General features: G+C 34.6%; 1 protein-coding gene across 1 annotated transcript in view; it reads right to left on the bottom strand.

The window, feature by feature from the left end:
* Positions 1-574: 574 nt before the first annotated feature.
* The window catches only part of LOC129222852 (uncharacterized), an 81,570-nt gene continuing 61,392 nt past the window's right edge, over positions 575-20,752 (bottom strand). The window contains exon 8 of the mRNA XM_054857408.1: positions 575-889. Within this exon, the coding sequence (XP_054713383.1) occupies positions 730-889 (160 nt within the window). The 3' untranslated portion in view covers positions 575-729. The remainder of the gene's footprint in view (positions 890-20,752) is intronic.

The following is a 20,752-nucleotide window of genomic DNA, read 5'->3' as shown; positions in this document are numbered from 1 at the left end:
CCCCTGTAGAGCTCAGATGCAGGCCATCCCTAGCAATCCAATCCCGTTTACAATGACTCCATACATCAATGAACCTGATACTGCGCTTTATGTGCGAACTTAATGGTGCAAAGACTGTAAATAATTGAGAAGATACATGAAAAGAGTGTTCAAAGGAAGCATTTTAACCGTATTATAAAAAAAATTTTAAACACTAGTAGTTTCATAAAAATTTTGGAAAATTGACCTTTTTTTCTATTTTTGGAGAAATTCAAGCCTTGGTAGGACCCTTAAAGAATTGTTCAAACTTGATATTATTTTACATGGGTGTTGTACTTACACATGCACAGCTTTTGGCAGGTATTCCAAATTAAGATTCAAAAATTCGTTTTTTTCGATCCACCCTAGTGGATAGCTTTAAGAGGGCCATTGATCTTCATTGAGGACTAATAGATTGACTAGGACCAGCCTAGCTGGGCCAAGAGCCTGTTGCTGGTCGTCACATTTGTATTTGTATAAATACGTGAAACTTCCCGCATGCCATGAGAGGCAGTAAAAAAAATAATAATAATACCAACAACAAAATATACATGCATCCAACGATTTATTCTTCAAACTATCTATAATTTACTAAGATATTGGCAAAAGGAAAGCACATGTAAAAACAAGCATGAAAAACGTAACTGTATAATGGACGTGACAAATCAGGTATGTGGCTTATCTTTAGCCAAAATGCGAAGAGATTTCACTCTAATGTCGACTAGCAGCAGTGATATTTACGTAACATGGGGGAGTGAAAGAGTCTGCTTTAATTATGTCCATAATGGCTGAATAAGTTGAGATGCTTCCTCCTATTAAGCCGAAAAGAATGACTGCAATGAGATACACTTTCTCCCAAAGTGGAATTGTCCTGAAATAAGACCAAAATATTTTTTAATTATTACGAAGCATAAAATGAAGTCAAATAAAAACATAATCAACAAACACTGGCGGGAGTTTGGGGTTTTTTTGGTTCATTAATTCATTTTATTTTCTAACTAGTAGTACCCGCAAGCTGTTTCTCGTGCTAAGAATTTAAAGAAAGTTCGTTGAATACAAAAATCCATGACCCCTCCCCCTCCCCCTTCTGATGTGAAATGATCATTTTTCTTCAACAAAAATGCGTACACAGCTTTTCAAAAAAACCTATTAAAGTATGTTTGGACTTTAAAACTATTCGCCAAAACTATTCGCCATAAAAAGATAGCCGCATGCGGCGACCAGCTGGTTCGCCTTTCTTTGCAAGCAGCCTTAAAGGAAGGGGGTGAGGTGTACTCTCAATGCCCGTTTTGTCAGAAAATAACCAAAAGCACGTCCACCTTTATGTGAATACTTTATTTTTTTTTTTAAGTCGGGGGGGGGGGGCATTAATCACCTGGTTGAAGTTCAGTAAATGCAGGCCTGTCTATCTCTTACTGACCATCTACCTATATCAACCCCTATTTATCTATCTATCTATACGATACATGCATATCTACCTCTGATGGTAATTAATAATCTTTTTCTATGTATATAAAACAAAGATCATGCAAAAAACTGCGAATTTCATTTATTTAATTAAAATAGCACAAAAAAAACTTTCTGTTTTCCGTAGTGAGCAAATGGTTAAAAAAAAAAAAAGAAAACCCTTACTGCTTTTGTTGAATTAAATGCACACAAATACATAACGTGAAATAGCAACAGTAATACGTCGGGGAAGGGGGGGGGGGGGAGAAATAAATAAAATTCCTAAATGGAAATAAAAAAAGAAGCAATGACGTCCTTTCCATGACGTAATGTCCATCCTAATTTGAAGATGGACAGAACTTCGGCTATGCTTGGAAGTCGTGCCGTGCTCAGCGTTAAAAATATTGTAAAAATATAACTCTTGAGTATTTTTGAAAACCTACTTTTTTCTGAAGAAGATGAAATGGCTTCACTATTACACAGTAAAATTTCAGAAAAGAGGCTTTTATACTTTTGGCAGGATGAGTTTAGAAAAAAATAAAACCAGGAATAAATGCAAAATAAAACTTTTTTTCAAAAATTCATAAAAAATACAAAATCTGTCTGCAAAAACTTTTTTTTTCATCATACTTAAAAATAAATTTGATACATTTTAGCACAAAAAATATTTTTCTGACGCAATTGATTCGGGATCTGTGGGGTAAAAAGTACTAAAAAAAATAAAAATAACGTAAAACATTGAATAACTTTTTTTTCTAATTGAAACATAATAAAAATTGTGGCCTACAGCTGTCCTCAATAAATAGACTATTCAACTCAAAAAGAATTTTTCAGTTTGAACCAGTAGTTCCTGAGATTAGCGCGTTCAAACAAATAAACAATCTTTTCAGATTCATATTATTAGTATAGATTTAAGAACCAAAACTAGAAATTATAAAAAATGCGAAAATTTCAAAATTTTCAGAACATGATTATTTGTTTTACTTTGTATATCTGTTTACAAAACATTATTTAGCACAAGTAGTAATTTTTAGTTTCTGTATTCATTGTTTAGATATTAAAAATAAATTGTTTTACTTAAAAACAAGCCATATTTGTTTAATGAAATTATTACCAAGTGTTAGTGACATCTCAAAATACTTTGGTGTAAATGTAAGTCGAATTCATGTTTAAATGTTTCTCCGGGCAAAGTCATTGTATAAAAATTCATCAAAATCTTGATAAAAACGTGAGTTAAGTTGCTAGATTTACGTCAACTACCACCTATCTGCTCTCAAAACCAGAACTAGAAAAATTGTTTTCATTTTTTGCTGCCTCTAGAATTCCTACTGCTTTTAGTAGTGGTTCCCCCCCCCACTTTTTTTCAGTCCCAATCGCTGCCTCTGTCAACAAAAAAATTATTTCAAAAAAGGGCTTGCCATCCTTTGCTTAAAATAATTTAATAACTCAAAATTCAGCACTCTGACACTGCTTTCTGGCTCTGCAGTAGACATGTCAATCAACGAGTTCCACTTTCCGTAAAAAGTTCTGATTTCTGAAATTTATCTGGCACACGAATCCACTTCATTAAGTCTTCCCTGCTTCACGATTAATTACTAAAAAAATTGTAGCCGTACTAATGGCGAATTTAACTGCACTGTTAGTTATTTTACTGCCCATCCCCTCCCCCCTCAGAGCAAGGGAGTACACCTCCCTTCTTTTAAATACTACCAAAACCCCCAAAATATGGCGCCCCTTCAAAAAAGAGAGAAATACCCCTTAAAGCACCCCCCCCCCTAAAAGTTTCAATTGTTCAGTCTGCACCATGACCCTCCCCCTCCTCCCCCCTAGGTGGGCACCGTTGTTTTTACTAACTGGTTTATACCATTGAGAAGGAATAGAAGTTGGAGAGAGTAAAGCCTTAAATTCGTGAAGCAAAGACCCCAAGTCAAGCAATTTGAATGCAGTAGCGGATACAAGGGGGGGGGGGATCATGGGGGTAATGCCCCCCCCCAATCCCGCGATAATGTTTGAATGTTTGCTTGAAAAAATAAAAAAAAAATGTCAAAACCATGAGAAAAAATAAATGTCTTTAGAATTTATTTTTTTAGAGCAGTGGTTCCTGAACTTTTTAGGCCACGGAACTCTTGGTGCTTTACATTTACTTCAAGGAATCCCATTTTTGTTCGTGACTGGGAAACAAAATATTTGCGATCTGTAATTCAAAAAGTTCTGTAAAAAATCTGTAATTCACACGGTTGTGGAAAATCTTTGACAGCGTTAGTTGAATGGGAAATTTTTCAAAAATCGAAATCTTAAATACGCAATAGTAAGAAATCACAGATGACATCAGAAAGGTTGGGGTTCGGAAACTTTCCCCCGGAAGTTTGTTGATTATTACAGTATTAAAAACGAAAACTTGGACAATTTTTAATAATTTTGGCGTAGTGTTAAGGTCGGAGGCGCTAATTCCGAAATTTTCTTGAGAATGAGGTATTAGAAACAAAATTTTAGCTGAGTGTTGTGTCTTGAACCTGGCAACAACTATTTATTAATATTTTACCAAGCTGTGTTAAGTCGTGGTTGCCATGGTTTCCGTTTGAGTTCCATTCTTATTCGCAAAATTATTAGATTATGTATCTGTAGTGTTCATGTTGTAGAATTGTAAAATAAATGTTTGTCGTGTGTGAATCGTATCCTTATAGTTATTGCTAAACACGACAATAAGTTGGCGACGACGATGATGGGATCTTCCAGCATTAATTTTGAGTCATTTGATGTTGCAGTGGAAGATTGGCCAAGTTACGTAGAACGACTTGAGTCTTACTTCTTAGTGAATGAGATTGAAGAGACTAAGAAGGTACCAGCCATTTTGAGTTTAATGGGAGCTACTACTTACAAATTATTGAAGAATTTGGCTACGCCAAAAATTCCTTCTGATCTGGAGTATGATGACATTGTAACATTATTAACTGAACATTTGAATCCAAAACCGTTGGAGATGACGGAACGCTTCAGATTTTACAAGCGTAATCAATTAGAAGGTGAGAATATTATTACATATTGCGCTGAATTACAAAAATTGTCGATGAACTGTAATTTTGGCGACAATTTAAGTACAATGCTAAGAGATAAATTAGTCATGGGTTTAAGGAATGAAAACATCCAGAAGAAGTTGTTGGCGCAAGATAATTTGACTTACGCCAAGGCGAAAGAAATTGCTTTTGCTATGGAATCGGCACAACGTGATGTGCATGAAATTCAAAATAAAATGGTATATATTAATAAACTGTATAGTTCGGAAGATAAAGTTGCTAAAACTGTTTCGAATAAATTTAAAAAGTCAGAATTTCAAAGAAAAGCAGCAAAATCATCTCGCAAATGTTATAGGTGTGACAGTACGCTTCATTTAGCCCATGAATGTAAACACAAAGACACGGAATGCCGAATTTGCCAAAAGAAAGGACATTTGGCGAAGGTCTGTCGCTCAAAAAGAAATAAAACTGAAATTGTGAAACAAATTGAATCGTGTTCTGACAATGCCCCTGTTCTTAATGTAAAATCTGCTACACAAGCAAGAGATAAAATATATTTGGAAGTTTTTATTGAAGACCAAAAGTGTGACATTGAATTAGATACTGGAGCCGCAGTCACATGCATGAATGTAACTGATTTTAAGAAACTGTGTCCATTGGTAGTGATTAAACCGACGAATATGATACTCCGTAATTTTGACAACTCTGTGATCATACCCGCTGGAGAAGCACATGTCAAAGTTCGGTATAAGAATCAAAGTAGCAACAAGAAGATTTATTTAGTGAATGAAAAAGTGAGTGCAGTATTTGGAAGAGAATGGTTAAGAAGTTTCTCTCTTGACTGGAAAGAAATTAAGACTGTTTGTGCTTACAAATCCGACTCCCGTAGCAATAAACTAGTGGAATTGTTACAAAAACATGAGAAAATATTTACTCCAGGGATAGGAAAATTGGAAAACTTTAGCTGTCGTCTACAAATGAAACCTGGTGTCAAGCCAGTATTTTTCAAGCCTCGACCAGTACCATTTGCTTTAAAGGAACGAATCGAAGCAGAACTCGTTAGATTAGTATCAGAAGATATCATCGAACCAGTTAAATATAGTGATTGGGCAACTCCAATAGTACCTGTTGTAAAGCAAAACGGAAAATTGCGAATTTGTGGAGACTATAAAGTGACAATAAATCCTGGACTTAATATTGAGCAGTATCCCTTACCTAGGATCGAGGACATTTTTGCGAATTTGGCTGGCGGAGAGACTTTTACTAAAATAGATTTAACCGAGGCATATTTACAAATGATGGTTGATGAAAAGGATCGTCATTTACTTACTATAAATACACATAAAGGTTTATTCAGATACAAACGAATGAACTATGGAATCGCCTTAGCCCCTGCTCTTTGGCAACGTAGTATTGAACAAGTGTTATCCGGAATCCCAGGAGTGCATGTATTTCTGGATGATATCACCGTAACGGGCCGTAACGATCAAGAACATCTAAGCAGATTAGAACAAGTATTAGAAAGACTTTCTGAACATGGACTTAAAGTTAACAAGAGTAAAAGTGAATTTTTCAAAGATTCCGTAAACTTTTGTGGTCACAAAATCGACAAATATGGACTGCACAAAACTCAAGAAAAAATTGAAGCAGTTTTGAAAGCGCCTGTTCCGAAGAACGTTTCTGAGTTAAAGAGTTTTCTAGGGTTAGTGAATTATTATGGAAAATTCATACCAAATTTATCCACTTGTGTTGCGCCACTAAATAAGCTACTTAAGAAAGGAGCCAAATTTTGCTGGACCACAGAATGTCAGAATACTTTTCTGAAGCTAAAAAAAGAAATATCATCAGAAAGAGTATTATGCCATTACGATCCGAAGCTACCCATTGTACTGCAAACAGACGCATCACCAGTGGGAATTGGAGCTGTGTTGAGCCATATTACTGAAGACGGTTCGGAGAAGCCGATTATGTTTGCTTCGAGATCCCTGACAGCAACAGAGCGCAATTATTCTCAAATTGACAAGGAGGCTCTAAGTATTGTTTGGGCAGTAAAGAAATATTACCAGTACCTGTTTGGACGCCATTTTCACCTAGTCACTGATCACAAGCCCCTAGTATCAATTTTTGCTCCAAATAAAAGTTTACCATGTCTTTCTGCTACAAGAATGGTTCACTATGCACTGTTTTTACAAGCTTTCAGTTATACTATTAGGTACCGAAACACTAAGGATCACGGAAACGCAGATGCTCTGTCAAGATTGCCATTGTCAACCGGGAAGGTAGAGCATATTACAGATGCAGATGCAGCTAACATTTTACAAGTTGAAGTGCTTCCAATTACGGCAAGTGAAATTGCTAAAGCGACCAAAGTTGACAGCAAACTGTTTGAACTTTATGAAAGTTTACGAACTGGAACTGAGCTGCCTTTACCCTGGAAAGGTAAAGAATCCGAATTTTCTTTGCAACAAGGATGCATTATGTATGGTCATCGAGTTTGCATTCCCCAGAAGTACCATAAAGCTGTCTTGGAGGAGCTCCATGTAGGACACCCTGGAATTGTTAAAATGAAAGCCCTCGCAAGAAGTTACTGCTATTGGCAGGGTATAGATTCGAGCATAACTAGTTTTGTCCAAAATTGTGCTGCTTGCGTGTCAACTAGAAATGACCCATCAAGAATCAAGCGACATCCGTGGGAATGGCCGAATGGCCCATGGCAAAGGATTCATGTCGACTTTGCTGGTCCATTTATGGGGAAAATGTTTCTAGTGGTTGTTGATGCATTTTCTAAATGGGTGGAGGTAATGCCAATGAAGAATATTACATCGAACTTAACAATTGAATACTTAAGAGTTCTATTTGCCCATTATGGACTTCCATTGACGATTGTGAGCGATAATGGTCGAAGTTTCACTAGTTACGAATTTCGTCAATTCCTGAAAATGAATGGCATTAAGCATAGTCCTTCTGCTCCTTATCATCCTGCTACGAATGGGCAAGCAGAAAAATTGGTTCAAGGTTTTAAAGCATCATTGAAATCTAGTCAAAGTGAACCTGGAGATATTAATGTGAAACTCCAAAGATATTTGATGCAGTATCGAATAACCCCACACTCATTAACAGGTGAAACTCCAAGTTTTCTGTTTTTGAAACGATGTATTCGTACCAGGCTCGATATTTTGAAACCTAATGTTAGAGAACATGTGATGCAAAAGCAAAGCTCTCACTGCTTAACAGAAGAAATTACACGTGAGTTTGTCGAAGGGGAGAAGGTAGCCGTGAGGAATTATGCAGGACCGCCTAAATGGAAGATAGGTACTGTGATCAACCGTGATGGATCTTTGAATTATAGCGTACAAGTCGGAAATGAAATATGGAAACGACATGTTGACCAGCTAAGGAAGTGTGGACAATCCTTGGAAACAACTGGATCAACACTTGAAAATTGTGTTCCTACAATTTCAGGAAGTACTGAGGAACCAGAGGCAATATCTGATTCAAGTGGGGTAGAAAAGCCTGATCTTTCTATTACTGCATCAGAAGCCTCATCAACCCCGATACCTGTGCCTACACCTGAGCCGAGCCTAGAAGTTCCTTCCCCGACTACTGTGCCATTGCGACGCTCGACCAGAATTAGAAAAGCACCTAAGAGATTTGGGTTGTAACGTTATATTTAGTCGCAGAGGGACTGTTGTGTCTTGAACCTGGCAACAACTATTTATTAATATTTTACCAAGCTGTGTTAAGTTGTGGTTGCCATGGTTTCCGTTTGAGTTCCATTCTTATTCGCAAAATTAAGAGATTATGTATCTGTAGTGTTCATGTTGTAGAATTGTAAAATAAATGTTTGTCGTGTGTGAATCGTATCCTTATAGTTATTGCTAAACACGACACTGAGTTTCAATGATGTGGGAGATAAGTAGTTGACAAGTATTCCTCTATATAAATGTTTTCTAATTAAAGTCTTAAAACTGTAACTGTAGACGTTCTTCGTGATTTTACGGAAATGTTTCGAAGTTGAAGCACTAAAAATGAAAAAAAAAAAAAAAAAAACGATATTTTTTTATGATGTTGGTGAGGGATAGAGTCAGAGACATACCCGCGTAAATTTTTCCGAAGTTGAGATCTCAAATACTCCTTTGTAGGCCATCTTTGATAACGTTAGAGAAAGAGGTATGGTTTGGGACGCTCCACGATTTTTTCAAAATTGATGTCTTAAGTACGCAATAGTAAGCCATCTTTTTAAATATCTATTCTGAGTGAAATGAACCTGTTAATTTCCCCTGATTTAAATTAATTGAATTAATTATCACAATATCACTAGTTCTAGATTTTCTAGTTTAAAAATAATGACTGCTAAGGCGTCGGCGTACCGGGAATGTTCCGGTACCTCGGCAGCCCAGTACGCCACAGCTAATGACAGCTAATAGTTACAATTGAGGCCCCTAGTTTCAAAACCGGATACTTGTAGAAAACCAAATTTTACAGGAGACGTAAAAGTCCGGTTTTGAAACTGAGGCAGACCTTCCCGCCCCATTTCAAGGGGGAAAGAAGCGGTTTTTGAACCTAATATTGCGCAGGCAAATAGGCCTTATGATTCTCTACAAGATTAACAAAGAAAAAAAAAAGAACATCGAATTTTTTGCAAGTATCCGGTTTTGAAACTAGGGGCCTCAATTGTTGCACAACATTTCGAATTTTGACTTGTTTCTTTTATTTTTTCCTCAAATTACTGTGGATTTTTTTGCAACAACTGTAGCGGAACCCTTCTCATCCTTCGGCGGAAACCAAGGGTTCCGCGGAACACATTTTTGGAATCTCTGTTTTAGAGCATGAAAGAAGTGATGGATACAAAGGAAGGGGGGAGGGTTCATGGGAGTCGTGCCCCCCCCCTCCCTCCAATCTGCGACAATACTTTTTAATCTGTTGTAAGGTTCATTGCATTTGACTAGTGAAAATGTGATTGCTTGAAAATGAAAGAAAAGAAAACCTGATCGAAACCATAAAAAAGCTGCTGTAACCATGGACATAATTTACTTTGCAATTTTTGCTGGTCTCTGGGAATGGATAATCGATCGGGAAAAATTTCTGGCAGAATCTACAGCTTATCATCTAACTTGGCAATTTTTAACCGACTTCAAAAAAGGAGGTTATGATTTCGGCTTGCGGCTTTTTATGTGTGTTTTCGAATTACTTCAAGAATACTGGATCGATTTGAAAAATTCTTTTTTTGTTTGGAAGGGTATGCTTCCCAGATGGTCCCATGTTAGTTTTGTCTGGATCTGTTGAGGAGTCTCGAAGAAATCTAAGAAACTTTAAATTTCACACGTTGTGGCTACGTAGACCAGTTTTCGTCACTGCGTGATAAGTCACAGGAGGTCACGTGGTTTTGGCGTTAACGGTGCATTTTTTCGACGAAGGTATCTTGTTTTGAACAATACGTATATAATTCTCTCGCATCGGGGTTTGATTTTTCACGGCGCCGCCTGCTAATTTTAATTTTGTCTTACTAATGTATTTCTTACTCATTTAGCAAATCAGTAAATGAAATGCATTTTGCTACGAAAATAGTTGAATTTATTATGAATTTTTTTGTTAATAAATAACTTCATTTAGTCATCAAAGTTATTTGTTCATTTTTTTTTTTAATATTTCAGTTTTGAAATATATTTAGTGTTAAATTCAAGAGGAGTTTAAGACAAAAATCCCCCCCCTCCCGCCGCTCCCTCCGAAGATTAAATTTATGTTCCTTAATAAATATATCGTAACTGGCGTCCGATTTCTGAAATTTGACTAGTATTCTAGATTTAATATTTCATGACGCCGTCAGCTTAATTTCCAGTTAGGGTAATATTAATTTACAGACTTAGTTGGAATATTTTTATGTACTATGCTCCCCGATTACTAGAAGACGCCTGTACAGATTAGGAAAATTCTTTTTCTGTTTGAAACGGTATACTTCTCCCTGTCGTCTAATGATCTTCAAGTCCGGGTATAAGGGATCCTGGAGAAACCGAGGGATAGGATAGATTTAAAGACTAATTTCGCGTTGAGTTAAATTAGTGTTCAACTCAGGTGAGTTGTGAGTTACGTTATGTAGTAGTTTATAGGAGGCCCCGACTTCAAAAGGTATAAAAAATTAAGCGATCGTATATAATTAATTAGGTATTAAAATAATTCATCGTAGAGTAATTAAAATCAGTGTTTATTTTATAACTGGGTGTTTAGTTTAGTTGATTTTTGTACTGGAATTATAAAATAAATTTCATACTCGCGCTTTGTTGTTTGTAAGCTCATAGCGTCTCACTTAAAGAAACGATTTTTATGTTTTATTTTTATTTTTTTGTTTTTTTGTTTAATGCATAGAAGGGATCTAATTTAAGACCCAAACCTTTGCTTCACCATATTTGTTCTTTAGAAAAAAGTTATGGGCAAAAAAACAATAAACTTCATTCAATTTCAATATCAAACGATTAAATAAAAAAATCCATTGTTAAAGAAAGCGCCCCCCATAAAACAAAGGTACTTTCTTTACTCAGTGTTAAAGAAAGTACTACTAAACATTAATATTAGTCAGGGGCGCCCCCTTATGGGTGAGGGAGGGTGTTTTGAGGGGTATTTTTCCTTTTTAAGGGGGCTCTTCCTTTGGGGAGTACCTTCCTCCCTAACTATTTCCCTTGCATTAATCATTTGTAGTCACATCGCAATTTTTGAATGAATACTCCTCTGAAGCAAACAGGAAATTCATTTAGTATCTCATTGTTCTAGTAGTATTTTGATCTTCATATATACAACATCACAGTAGATACTCTGTTTCTAGTGTGGTATTGACATTTAAATGGCTATAACTAGATTAACGCACAAATAAATCCTGTAGAGCAACAAAGATCAGTTTTTAGTGTCAATCGTATAAAATGTTATGCGCATTAAGAATTTTTCTTTTTTTAACCGACTTCAAAAAGGACGTTCTCAATTCGTCAGAATCTTTTTGTATATGTCCCCAGTAAACTCAAACACGCATAGACCAATTTGGAAAATTCTTTTTTTTTTCTCTCGTTTGAAAAAGTATATACTTCCCAGGTGATTCCATGGTCATCAAATCAGTACCTAAAACTGGAATCCTTGAAAAATCAAGAAAACTCTTCAAATTCTATGGGCAAAGTCAAAGCGATTTAGGTTGTTTTTTAGTGACTCGTGAATTGTTTTCGGAAAGCATACTTTAATAAAGTCAAACTGATAACGAAGACAATTTTCTTTGTAAATAAATTTGTAATAATTCCTCCTAACGTAACTGAGTAGGTATAGATTTAAAGACCAATTTCGCGTTTAGTTAAATTAGTGTTCAACGCACATGGGTTGTCAGTTACGTTAGGTAGTAGTATATAGGAGGCCCCCGACTTCAAAAGGTTATTTAAAATTAAGAGATCGTATATAATTAGTTAGGTATTAAAATAATTCATCGTACGGTAATAAAATCAGTGTTTAATTTATAATTGGGTGTTTAGTTTAGTTGATTTTTGTACAGGAATTGTAAAATAAATTTTATTTATACGTTTGGGTAAAAAATCGTATGTAAGTATGATCCATTATTTTTTACTTTTCAGTTTCTTTTTGTTTTTTGAAGTCGGTTCTTTTTTTATTTGAAAATAATTTATTGTCAGGTGGAAATCTCAAAGCTTTCAGCCTCAAAAAAAATTTCTTAAAAACCATCTTTTTTATCCGTGGGTACAACAACCCGTTCACCCCGCGGACAGGTGCCTTTGTACCCATGGCCATATAAAAAAATAATATATAAATAGGTCTGAGGAACTCAATTATGCTCAATACATTTTCATAAGCCATTTTACATTGAAATACTTCAAACATGTATTGAAAATAACATTATATAAAATATCCAACAAAAATTAAACTTTGAAAATTAATCGAAGGTTTTTTTTCCCTTTTTTTAATTTTCCTTAATCTTTAACATCAATGAACTCTTTAAAAAAGTTATCAGTCTAAAGAAAGTTAATGATGTTATGAATAATTAATGTGTTTTTAAAGAAAAAAATAACTAGATTCATGATAGTATGGCTCTCTATGTACCTTCATAACAACTTCAATTTATATGCAAATTGAAACCTTTAACCAAAATTGACCTATTACGAACAACTCAGTTTAGATTAAACCAACAAAAACCTAGAAAAGTCGACTTCAAATGAAAATAGGTGGGATTGACGGTCTGTAGATCCTACAACAGGTGGGGGTTACTTCAACACTATATTTTCAAGCCCTACTTCAAATTCATCATCATTGTTTAAAGAATATTTCGGACGTTGATCACAAGGCACCATTTTGAGGTAATTCACATTGTAAGAAGACTCAGGTGTGACCCAAGGAGACTAAAAATTGCTGTCCGTGGGTACACATGGTTGTGAGTCCTTGGGTACAAAAGTATGCCAATTTTGGTTTTGCAAGACAGTCACATCGACAGGACCACAGTTTTACAACATTAAAAATCAGAAGCAAAACCTTCAAAATATAGGGAATCATGATACCTACAACAAAAATTAAAAAAACAATTCACGACGGACGAAAAAAAAAAGAAATTGCTCATATTTTTTTTACTTAGATCCAACTAAAACCGAAAAAATGTGACAGAATCTTAAATGTTCGTTTGATGGCGTTGAAATTTTCTGGAGTATGAGAGAGGGTTGTGACATACACGTTGAATTCCAATTAGGATCTCTCTCTGCTATACCTGGAATTTCCCGACCAACGTCCGTAGGTACAACCGTCCGTGGGTACAGCAGCTTCCCATAATAAATAATTTTTGAATTCCTTTTTTAGGGGTATTACGTGTCAGTTTTCTATTTAATGGTAGGCAGTGAAATAGCTTTGTTTGAGACAGTCTGTCTTCAGGCACCAGTATAATAAAAGAAGGAAGTGTCTGCCGCCCGATCGCTTTTTATAGAACAAATTTAATCTCCGATAGTTATTGTAATGTGTAAATATTTCTGTAGATTATTATTCTTCTCTGTTGTGGTTTGGACTTATTAGTGTCGGGCAAGAAATGTAAAATTTTAGTATCGTTTTTGCCCAAAACCTCGTCATACGAGGGTTCCCGTCAATTAGACCATCATATTAGAAGAAAACGGTGCTTCTAACGAACACGGCTTTTTTCAAGCCGTGTTTGTTAGAAAAAGGACTACCTGTAACAAAAACAATGAAACGTTCGGATGACAAAACATTGTTGTCTTTTTTGAAAAGATGAAAAGAAACTTTTGAACCCAAAACCGATGGAAACATATTCGGACTTCCTGTATCAGACTTTGAGACTGCCACTTTTTCATTCGCCTCTGTCCTGTGTCGAGCATTATGCTAATATTTGATCAATATCTAAATTTATCATGTTCGTATAACATTTAATTTTTTAGATTTTCGTAGTATTTTTTTACTGTATTTTGTTGGCTGGTGTGAATACTGGTCTGAACAGATTAGAATACAATTTAACTAGATCATTTTAGTGTATTGAATTATTATTAATTAATTACAATTAATAATAATTTAAGTATTTAATTTATAATAGTTAAAATTAATTACGTTTGCAACCAACTAATGGCCGATTTTGAGCTTTTGTTTACACCGAAAGAAATCAAAGATCAGGAAAATTCTTGTACGTAAGACTACTTTCTTGAGCATGCCCCCCCCCACCCTCCCTAAAATGAAATCCTGTATCCGCCCCTGTTTGAGTGCAAAGTTTTGAAAGATATCAGATTTCTTCCACTCGTTTCACTTAAAACGTATATCTCAAAGTTGAACCATGTGACTTGATATCTTTGCCTCCTCATTTATTGAGTCAATGATTGGACTTGCTGCCTCCAGTTATTCAATTATCTGCTACGTTTTGCAAATGTAATTATAAGATTGAGAGTTTAGGAGTGGTAAATAAACAGGGAGATGTAAAGTAGGATTCGTTTTTTTCTCATATTTGATGTAAAGATAATGGTTGATTCTGAGTACCGTATTTACTGGTAAGAATCATTTTTCTTTTTATTTAATTACAGTAGTGATATGACATTTTACAAAAATCGTAGTTATTCCTTCTTGCTGAAAAATATCAACTCTGGGAAATAATTTGAACTACTATTTCGAAGTGAAAACGCCAAACTGAAAACTCTTTTTGATTCTGGGGAGAAAAAAAATATCTTGATCACACTTCAAATTAAATGTTACAGAAAGTGTAAGTGAGCGTGGGAATTGAAAATTAAAAAATATCATATCATATCGAACAATAATTGTTTACAACTAGCCAAATAATGTGTACTCAAAACTATGTTGTAGCTTTTAAAAAAATATTTTATAAAGGGTTGCCTTTTGGATCCCCCTGTATTTTGGGATTAGTTCACGGTTTAGAAAAAAAGGAGTAAACATATTGAACTTGATTTGAAATTACGTAAGGTAAACGAGCCAATAATGGCAAGCAGGGGCGGCAAATAGGGGGTGCGAGAGGGGGCGGTTGCACCCCCAAATTTTTCACTAAGAATAATATAAAATGGTAAAATTCAATTTAGATAACTTAGAAAATCATTTACCTGAATTTTCAGAACAGAAAAAACTGATGGAGGATAAGTGTTTGCCTTAACTAAAGAAGTAATCTCTTCATAAGGGTTAAATATTTCAAAATTGAGTAATCTATGTTATGATGGTGCGACTTGTATGAGATAACCGTACAGTGCTGTGCAATTTTTACGCGTAAATTCCATGTCATTTTACATAAATTTTTATGCTCATAATATAACTTAATGTTCATCTAGTAAATGTTCATTGATGCCATGTACTAGAAACACATTTTAGCAACTCGGTGTATCATATGCTTTCATGGAAACTTTTTGTAAAGATATGCTATTTTTGAAAAACATCTCACATCAAAAAATACTTTCACATCAACAAATGTATCTTGAGGCTCTTTACTTGACAATCTCTGAGTGACACAAGATGGTCTTCAAGAGTTATAAAAGCCCTTTGGAAGAATTACTGGAAAGCGACCTTTTCATTGATAAAAAATTTGATGTCATTTTAATATGTATGCCTTTGTCTGAATTTTTCGTTTACTTTATTTATACTGCGGAGCGTTTTTTTTTTTTTTTTTTTTTTTTTTTTTTTTTGATAAATGCTACATTCTATCATAAAAATTTTAATTCGCTAATCTTAATTCTTGGATTGACAATTGAAACTCTTAGTAATTTTCGCATTAATGCATACTTGAACCTGGTGTGGAACTTTGTGACAGAACTTTTCGTAACAGTTTTTAATGTATGCCAATGTGGAAGAGGTGACAAAACCCAGATGAAGTTTTAGTCAAAATATTAAATCAATATTTTGAATAAACTGATCAATTCAGTTTCTCAAGAAATTGAGACAGGATTTAATGAGATATATTTATCATTGGTCTTAACTTCAATATTATGTAGGTCGGTTATAGAAAGCGAAAAAGAAAATATTACACTTATAAGTAATAGCATGAGGGAAGAGGATTTGTTTTGTGAATTGTGACTATACTTTTTAATGACACAAAATAAATACTAGCCTATTTAAACCGTTTCTTGGTTACTTTAAAGAGAGGAATCTAAAGGAAATGTGCTTTTTACTTTCTTCTATATCTAATATATAGAAGAAAGTATTAGATTCGTGCAAATTTTCGAATTTCGAATTTTGACGGATTCGAACGTTTTGAGGTGTGCTGAGTCCATTTCAACTATTTTTGGAAAATGTCTGTCTGTCTGTGTGTGTGTGTGTATGTGGGTGTGTGTGTGTCACGTCTGTGTGTGACCAGTTTTTTGTGGCCGCTCTACAGCAAAAACTACCGCATGAAATCGAACGAAATTTGGTACACATATGTGCCCCTATGTGAACTTGTGCCCATTGGTTTTTGGCGCGAATTCCTCCAAAGGGGGTGGAGCAATGGGACGTTTTTTGAGTTACGCGTGCTTACTATTCCTCAGGAAGTAACTGGCGGAATCAAACAAAATTTAGTCCATATGTTGCCCTTAACAGGAGCAGGTGCTGATTCAATTTTGGTGTCAATAGCTCAAACGGGGGTTGCGTTATAGAACGTTTTTTGTCGTCAATTGTGACTGCTGTATCTCAAGAAATAACGAACGGAATCAAACAAAAATTTTTTGACAAGTAGCCCTTAGTGGGTATAAGAGCTGATTTTATTTTGGTATCAACAGCTAAAAAGGGGGTAGCGCAATCGCCCGTTCTTTTTTTCCATTGTGAGTACCCTATCTCAAGAAGTAATGCTACGTTCTGGTTGAAATCTGGAATATATGTGAATCCATACGTAAACAGGCTTTGGTTCAATTTTGACTCCAATCGCTCCAAGAGGTGTTGATTTTTTTTTTTTTATTTTTTTTTTTGCGAATAAAAATAGTTTTATTAATGCAACAATAAGAAAGATAAATCGTAATAGATTGTCGTCTGCGTATATCTCGTGATTTTAATTGTATGGAAATGATCGGAAATATTATCTCAATGATTTAAAAATTTTAACTGTTGCCATCTTATGTTTGTTAATAAATAAAATATTTGTAATTAATTCAAGTAAGGCTTTTAAAGTAACTTTAAATTTTCGCTCTTTGTTTTGTTTTTACAATAATTCAGACATTCGGAACTCCAGCGCTCGAATACGCTACCTTGCGGTGATTTACAAAACTGCAAATGAAACTTAAACATTGCCACGTTGCGTTCCACGTTTGTCAGTTGACGTAAACACAAGCAGTTTGTTCTGAGTATTTATTAACGCAATCGATGTGTCTTAGTTTGCTTTCAGCTACAGAAATTAATTCGTCCCTTAGTAGTATTCTCGAGCTTCTCAAAATAATGTTAGTTTTCATTATTTCCTTAATAATTGGTGAAAGCGAAAATTCTGGATTAACAAACTTGGATAACGTTATACAAGGTAAAAAAAATTATTGTTTTGTATGAATTTGTAAGAATATGGGGTTTTTTTTTAATCTTAAATTAATTAAACTTACCATATTTTACAGCAGCATTTAGTTGGAATGGACAGTATGCAAAATATTTTCTTGAATATATTATCGTAGAACAAAATGAATAACCGAGAAAGAATTTACTTTATTCCTTTTATTCTCAGCTGAAAGGTTTCGCCAAATTTGTTTAGGGTTATAGTATTAGTATAGTGCGAGCAAAGTAGCCTTGGCGAGATTTCGCGTTTTTAGTTAAACCATTTTTAATTTTTATCATGAGTGGAATAAAATGGTAGTAAGATTACAGAATTCGATAAGTGAAAGGAAATAATGGTCAATCAACTGAAAAGAAAACTACCACCATATATCAGTGAGAATTTTGTTGATGATTTGCATAACATGACACAATTAAATCGTAACTCAGAAATTAGAAAAATCGAAACAGAAAATTTTTAAATGAACCGATTCGGGAATTCGAGAGAAATAACTCAGCTACAAATGGAAAAAAAATAAGCGCAAGCCAAGCAAGGCAAAAAAGTATCATCTTCTTTCGATAACAATTTGTAATGCCACATTGAATTTTCTAGCATTAATTGTTATTCTTGTCAGGCCACAATTATTATTTAGTTTTATCAAGAATTGATAAATATCGAATTCAACATCGTGGAAATAGCTGCTTAGAACTACGAACTACGTAGTTTGCATTAATCTTTGACGTTTAGTAATGCTTCTTGAATTCTCATTTCTTTCTACGTGGGCCAGAATATCCACAAGACTTTGAAAATTAATTTAAAAAGAATAAAGCGAAAAAATCATACGTACGAACAAAAATCACAACACTTTTAGCATTTTCTTCGTTACCATGTGCGTTTGTTTTAGTTTTCAATTCCGCCATTAGACAGTGACTTCAGTGCCCCCTATAGTTCGTTGGAGTTGCGAATTGGGATGGTCGTCAAGTTTTTGCATGTATAATTTTGTTTTTGTTAGGACATGGCCCCACTGAATACTTAAAGGCCGTGGCAATCGCTGAAACTCATGGCAACAAAGAGGGCGCCACTGGCTACCCCTGTTTTTGTTTCCACTTGGCGTGATTGTGAGCGTTGGCGCTTTGGCATCTGTGAATACGTGCTTTCTCGACTTATTATCGGGCGTACGTCATTTGACGAAAATTTTAATTTCAAAAGAAGAAAGAATGAAGAGAAAAAGTGCTGAATAAACATTGTATTACAAAGGTGAAGATCATTTCTTATTGTTATTTTAATATCATACCAAAAATTACGCGTAATAAAAAATTTAAACTTTACACAGAAACCTTATGATTTTTTTTTTAAATATTAATGTGTAATTCTTAATATATTTTTTCAAACGCCTTTTTTTTTTTTTTTTTTTGAGAGAGAGAGAGAGAGCTTTGCAAATAATTTTCAAATTTTTTATTGAAAATCCCTTGGGGTTTCTTTTCTGGATACAACAGTTCTGAGATTGATGATATATGGCAGGCAGCCCTCATTTCTAATTTTACATGCTCATTTACATGCGAATTTTTTATGATCAATAAATTACATCGAAAAAAAAAACACGCTCCGCAATCTGTAAATATTGTCTGACCACGGATTGTATGGAAGACAAACATCCTTTTTACAGCCGGAAATGGACGAATCTATTATTTTTTACCGATGTCAGCTTTCGCAGAAGCAGAGTCTTATGCAAATGAGCGGAATACGCTCATCAAATTTTTACTTTTCCCTCTTATTCACATCGATTTATCTTATCTGGATGTTTGAAAATTCCACGCAATCCGTGGTTGGACAGTACATTCATTTCTCAAAACTTGAGACGGTCTTTTTATTGCCCCTTTTGACCCTGATGAGGGTTAGAGGGGGGGGGGGATAGGAATTTACGTTAACAACTGCCATTCTTTTCGCTCGGAATGTAGTGTATCTTTTACAACGATTACCAGAATTTAATTAAAAATGTACGCTTGGAGGCGCGACATTTAAAATGGGGGGGAAGGTTTTGTATTCGGGAAAAAACAACAAAATACGAGCAAAAATGCCTAATTTTAGTATGTTTGTAAAATTTAGGGGTGTCATAATGGCCCCCTCCCCCCGTGATATCCCCACTTGACAGGCCTGGTTAGGAATATTCTTTTTCAAATGAAGAAGAACAATAGAAAAGTTAAAGATATGATGGCAAATTTAAGAAAATAAACCATAAACATAATTTTAAAAACATTTAAAATCAGACTTGGTTCTACGACGGGTCCGTGGTTCTCGCACCTATATTTTACGGACACCAAAATAATGTCATTTATCTTTTTCCCCTTCCATTTTTAGCACATCTCATGTTATAATAACTTTAGTACAGATTTTAGTAGTATATCAGTGCACAATAGGCATAGAATTGCACAAACGTTTAGTGCAGATTTTTTTTTTTTTCCTTACGAAAGGAAATTCATAGAATAATCAAAAAATAAGTAAAAATACATGGAGCTAGAAAAAACTTTCATTTTCCCGACGCTTACTTTTTAATTAATCTTTTTAAATGTCCGATTTTGAAAATAAGGCATGGTCTTTATGACGTCACAAATGATGTACATTGGCGCATCTGTCTACCGCGTTTCTATGTTATGATGATCAAGAAGCGAATTACATATTGCACTTTACGCTTACTATCAATCATATAGTTGCCAACACATGTGAGTAAATAAACTAATTGAATATTGTGCTCTGTGAGTGGCATCAGTGAATGGCATTTCATCATTTGTGATGTCATCGGCAGAAGCGTAAACAATGAAAGCGCACCGATTAATTCATTTTTTTTAACATTAAACTTAGTCAAGTTATTTAAAAAAAAATGGTCAGATCCTATGATTTTAAAAATGTTCTTTCAAAAAAAAAAAAAAAAAACTTAAAATTTCGGAAACGACCCTGTTGATTCACACGCTTTGAGCATTAAAATATATATATATATATATACCCAATCCTTTTTTTATGCGGTAAATAGAGACCGCATTAAAAAATCGCGTAAAAAATGCTTGAAACTTCACCAGTAGCTTTAAAAAGTTTTCGCAACTGAGTTAAAAAATATTTTTTATGCGGTGGATAGGGACTGCATAAAAAAAGTCTCACGTAGAAAATACCCAAAATGTTATATTTAAACGAAATCAAAATAAACCAAGCGATGATAATTTTGCCGACTCCCGAAAAATTTCCCGAATTAAGAAATTTTCGGAAAGTCACAGTGACTTCCCATCGGATATCCCTGTCGACCCTTGATGATTAGGGTGGAACGAAAAAAACAAAGTTT

The sequence above is a fragment of the Uloborus diversus genome, chromosome 1 (genome assembly GCF_026930045.1).
Source record: "Uloborus diversus isolate 005 chromosome 1, Udiv.v.3.1, whole genome shotgun sequence".
Taxonomy (NCBI): Eukaryota; Metazoa; Arthropoda; class Arachnida; order Araneae; family Uloboridae; genus Uloborus; species Uloborus diversus.
This window is presented reverse-complemented; position numbering and strand designations above follow the sequence as displayed.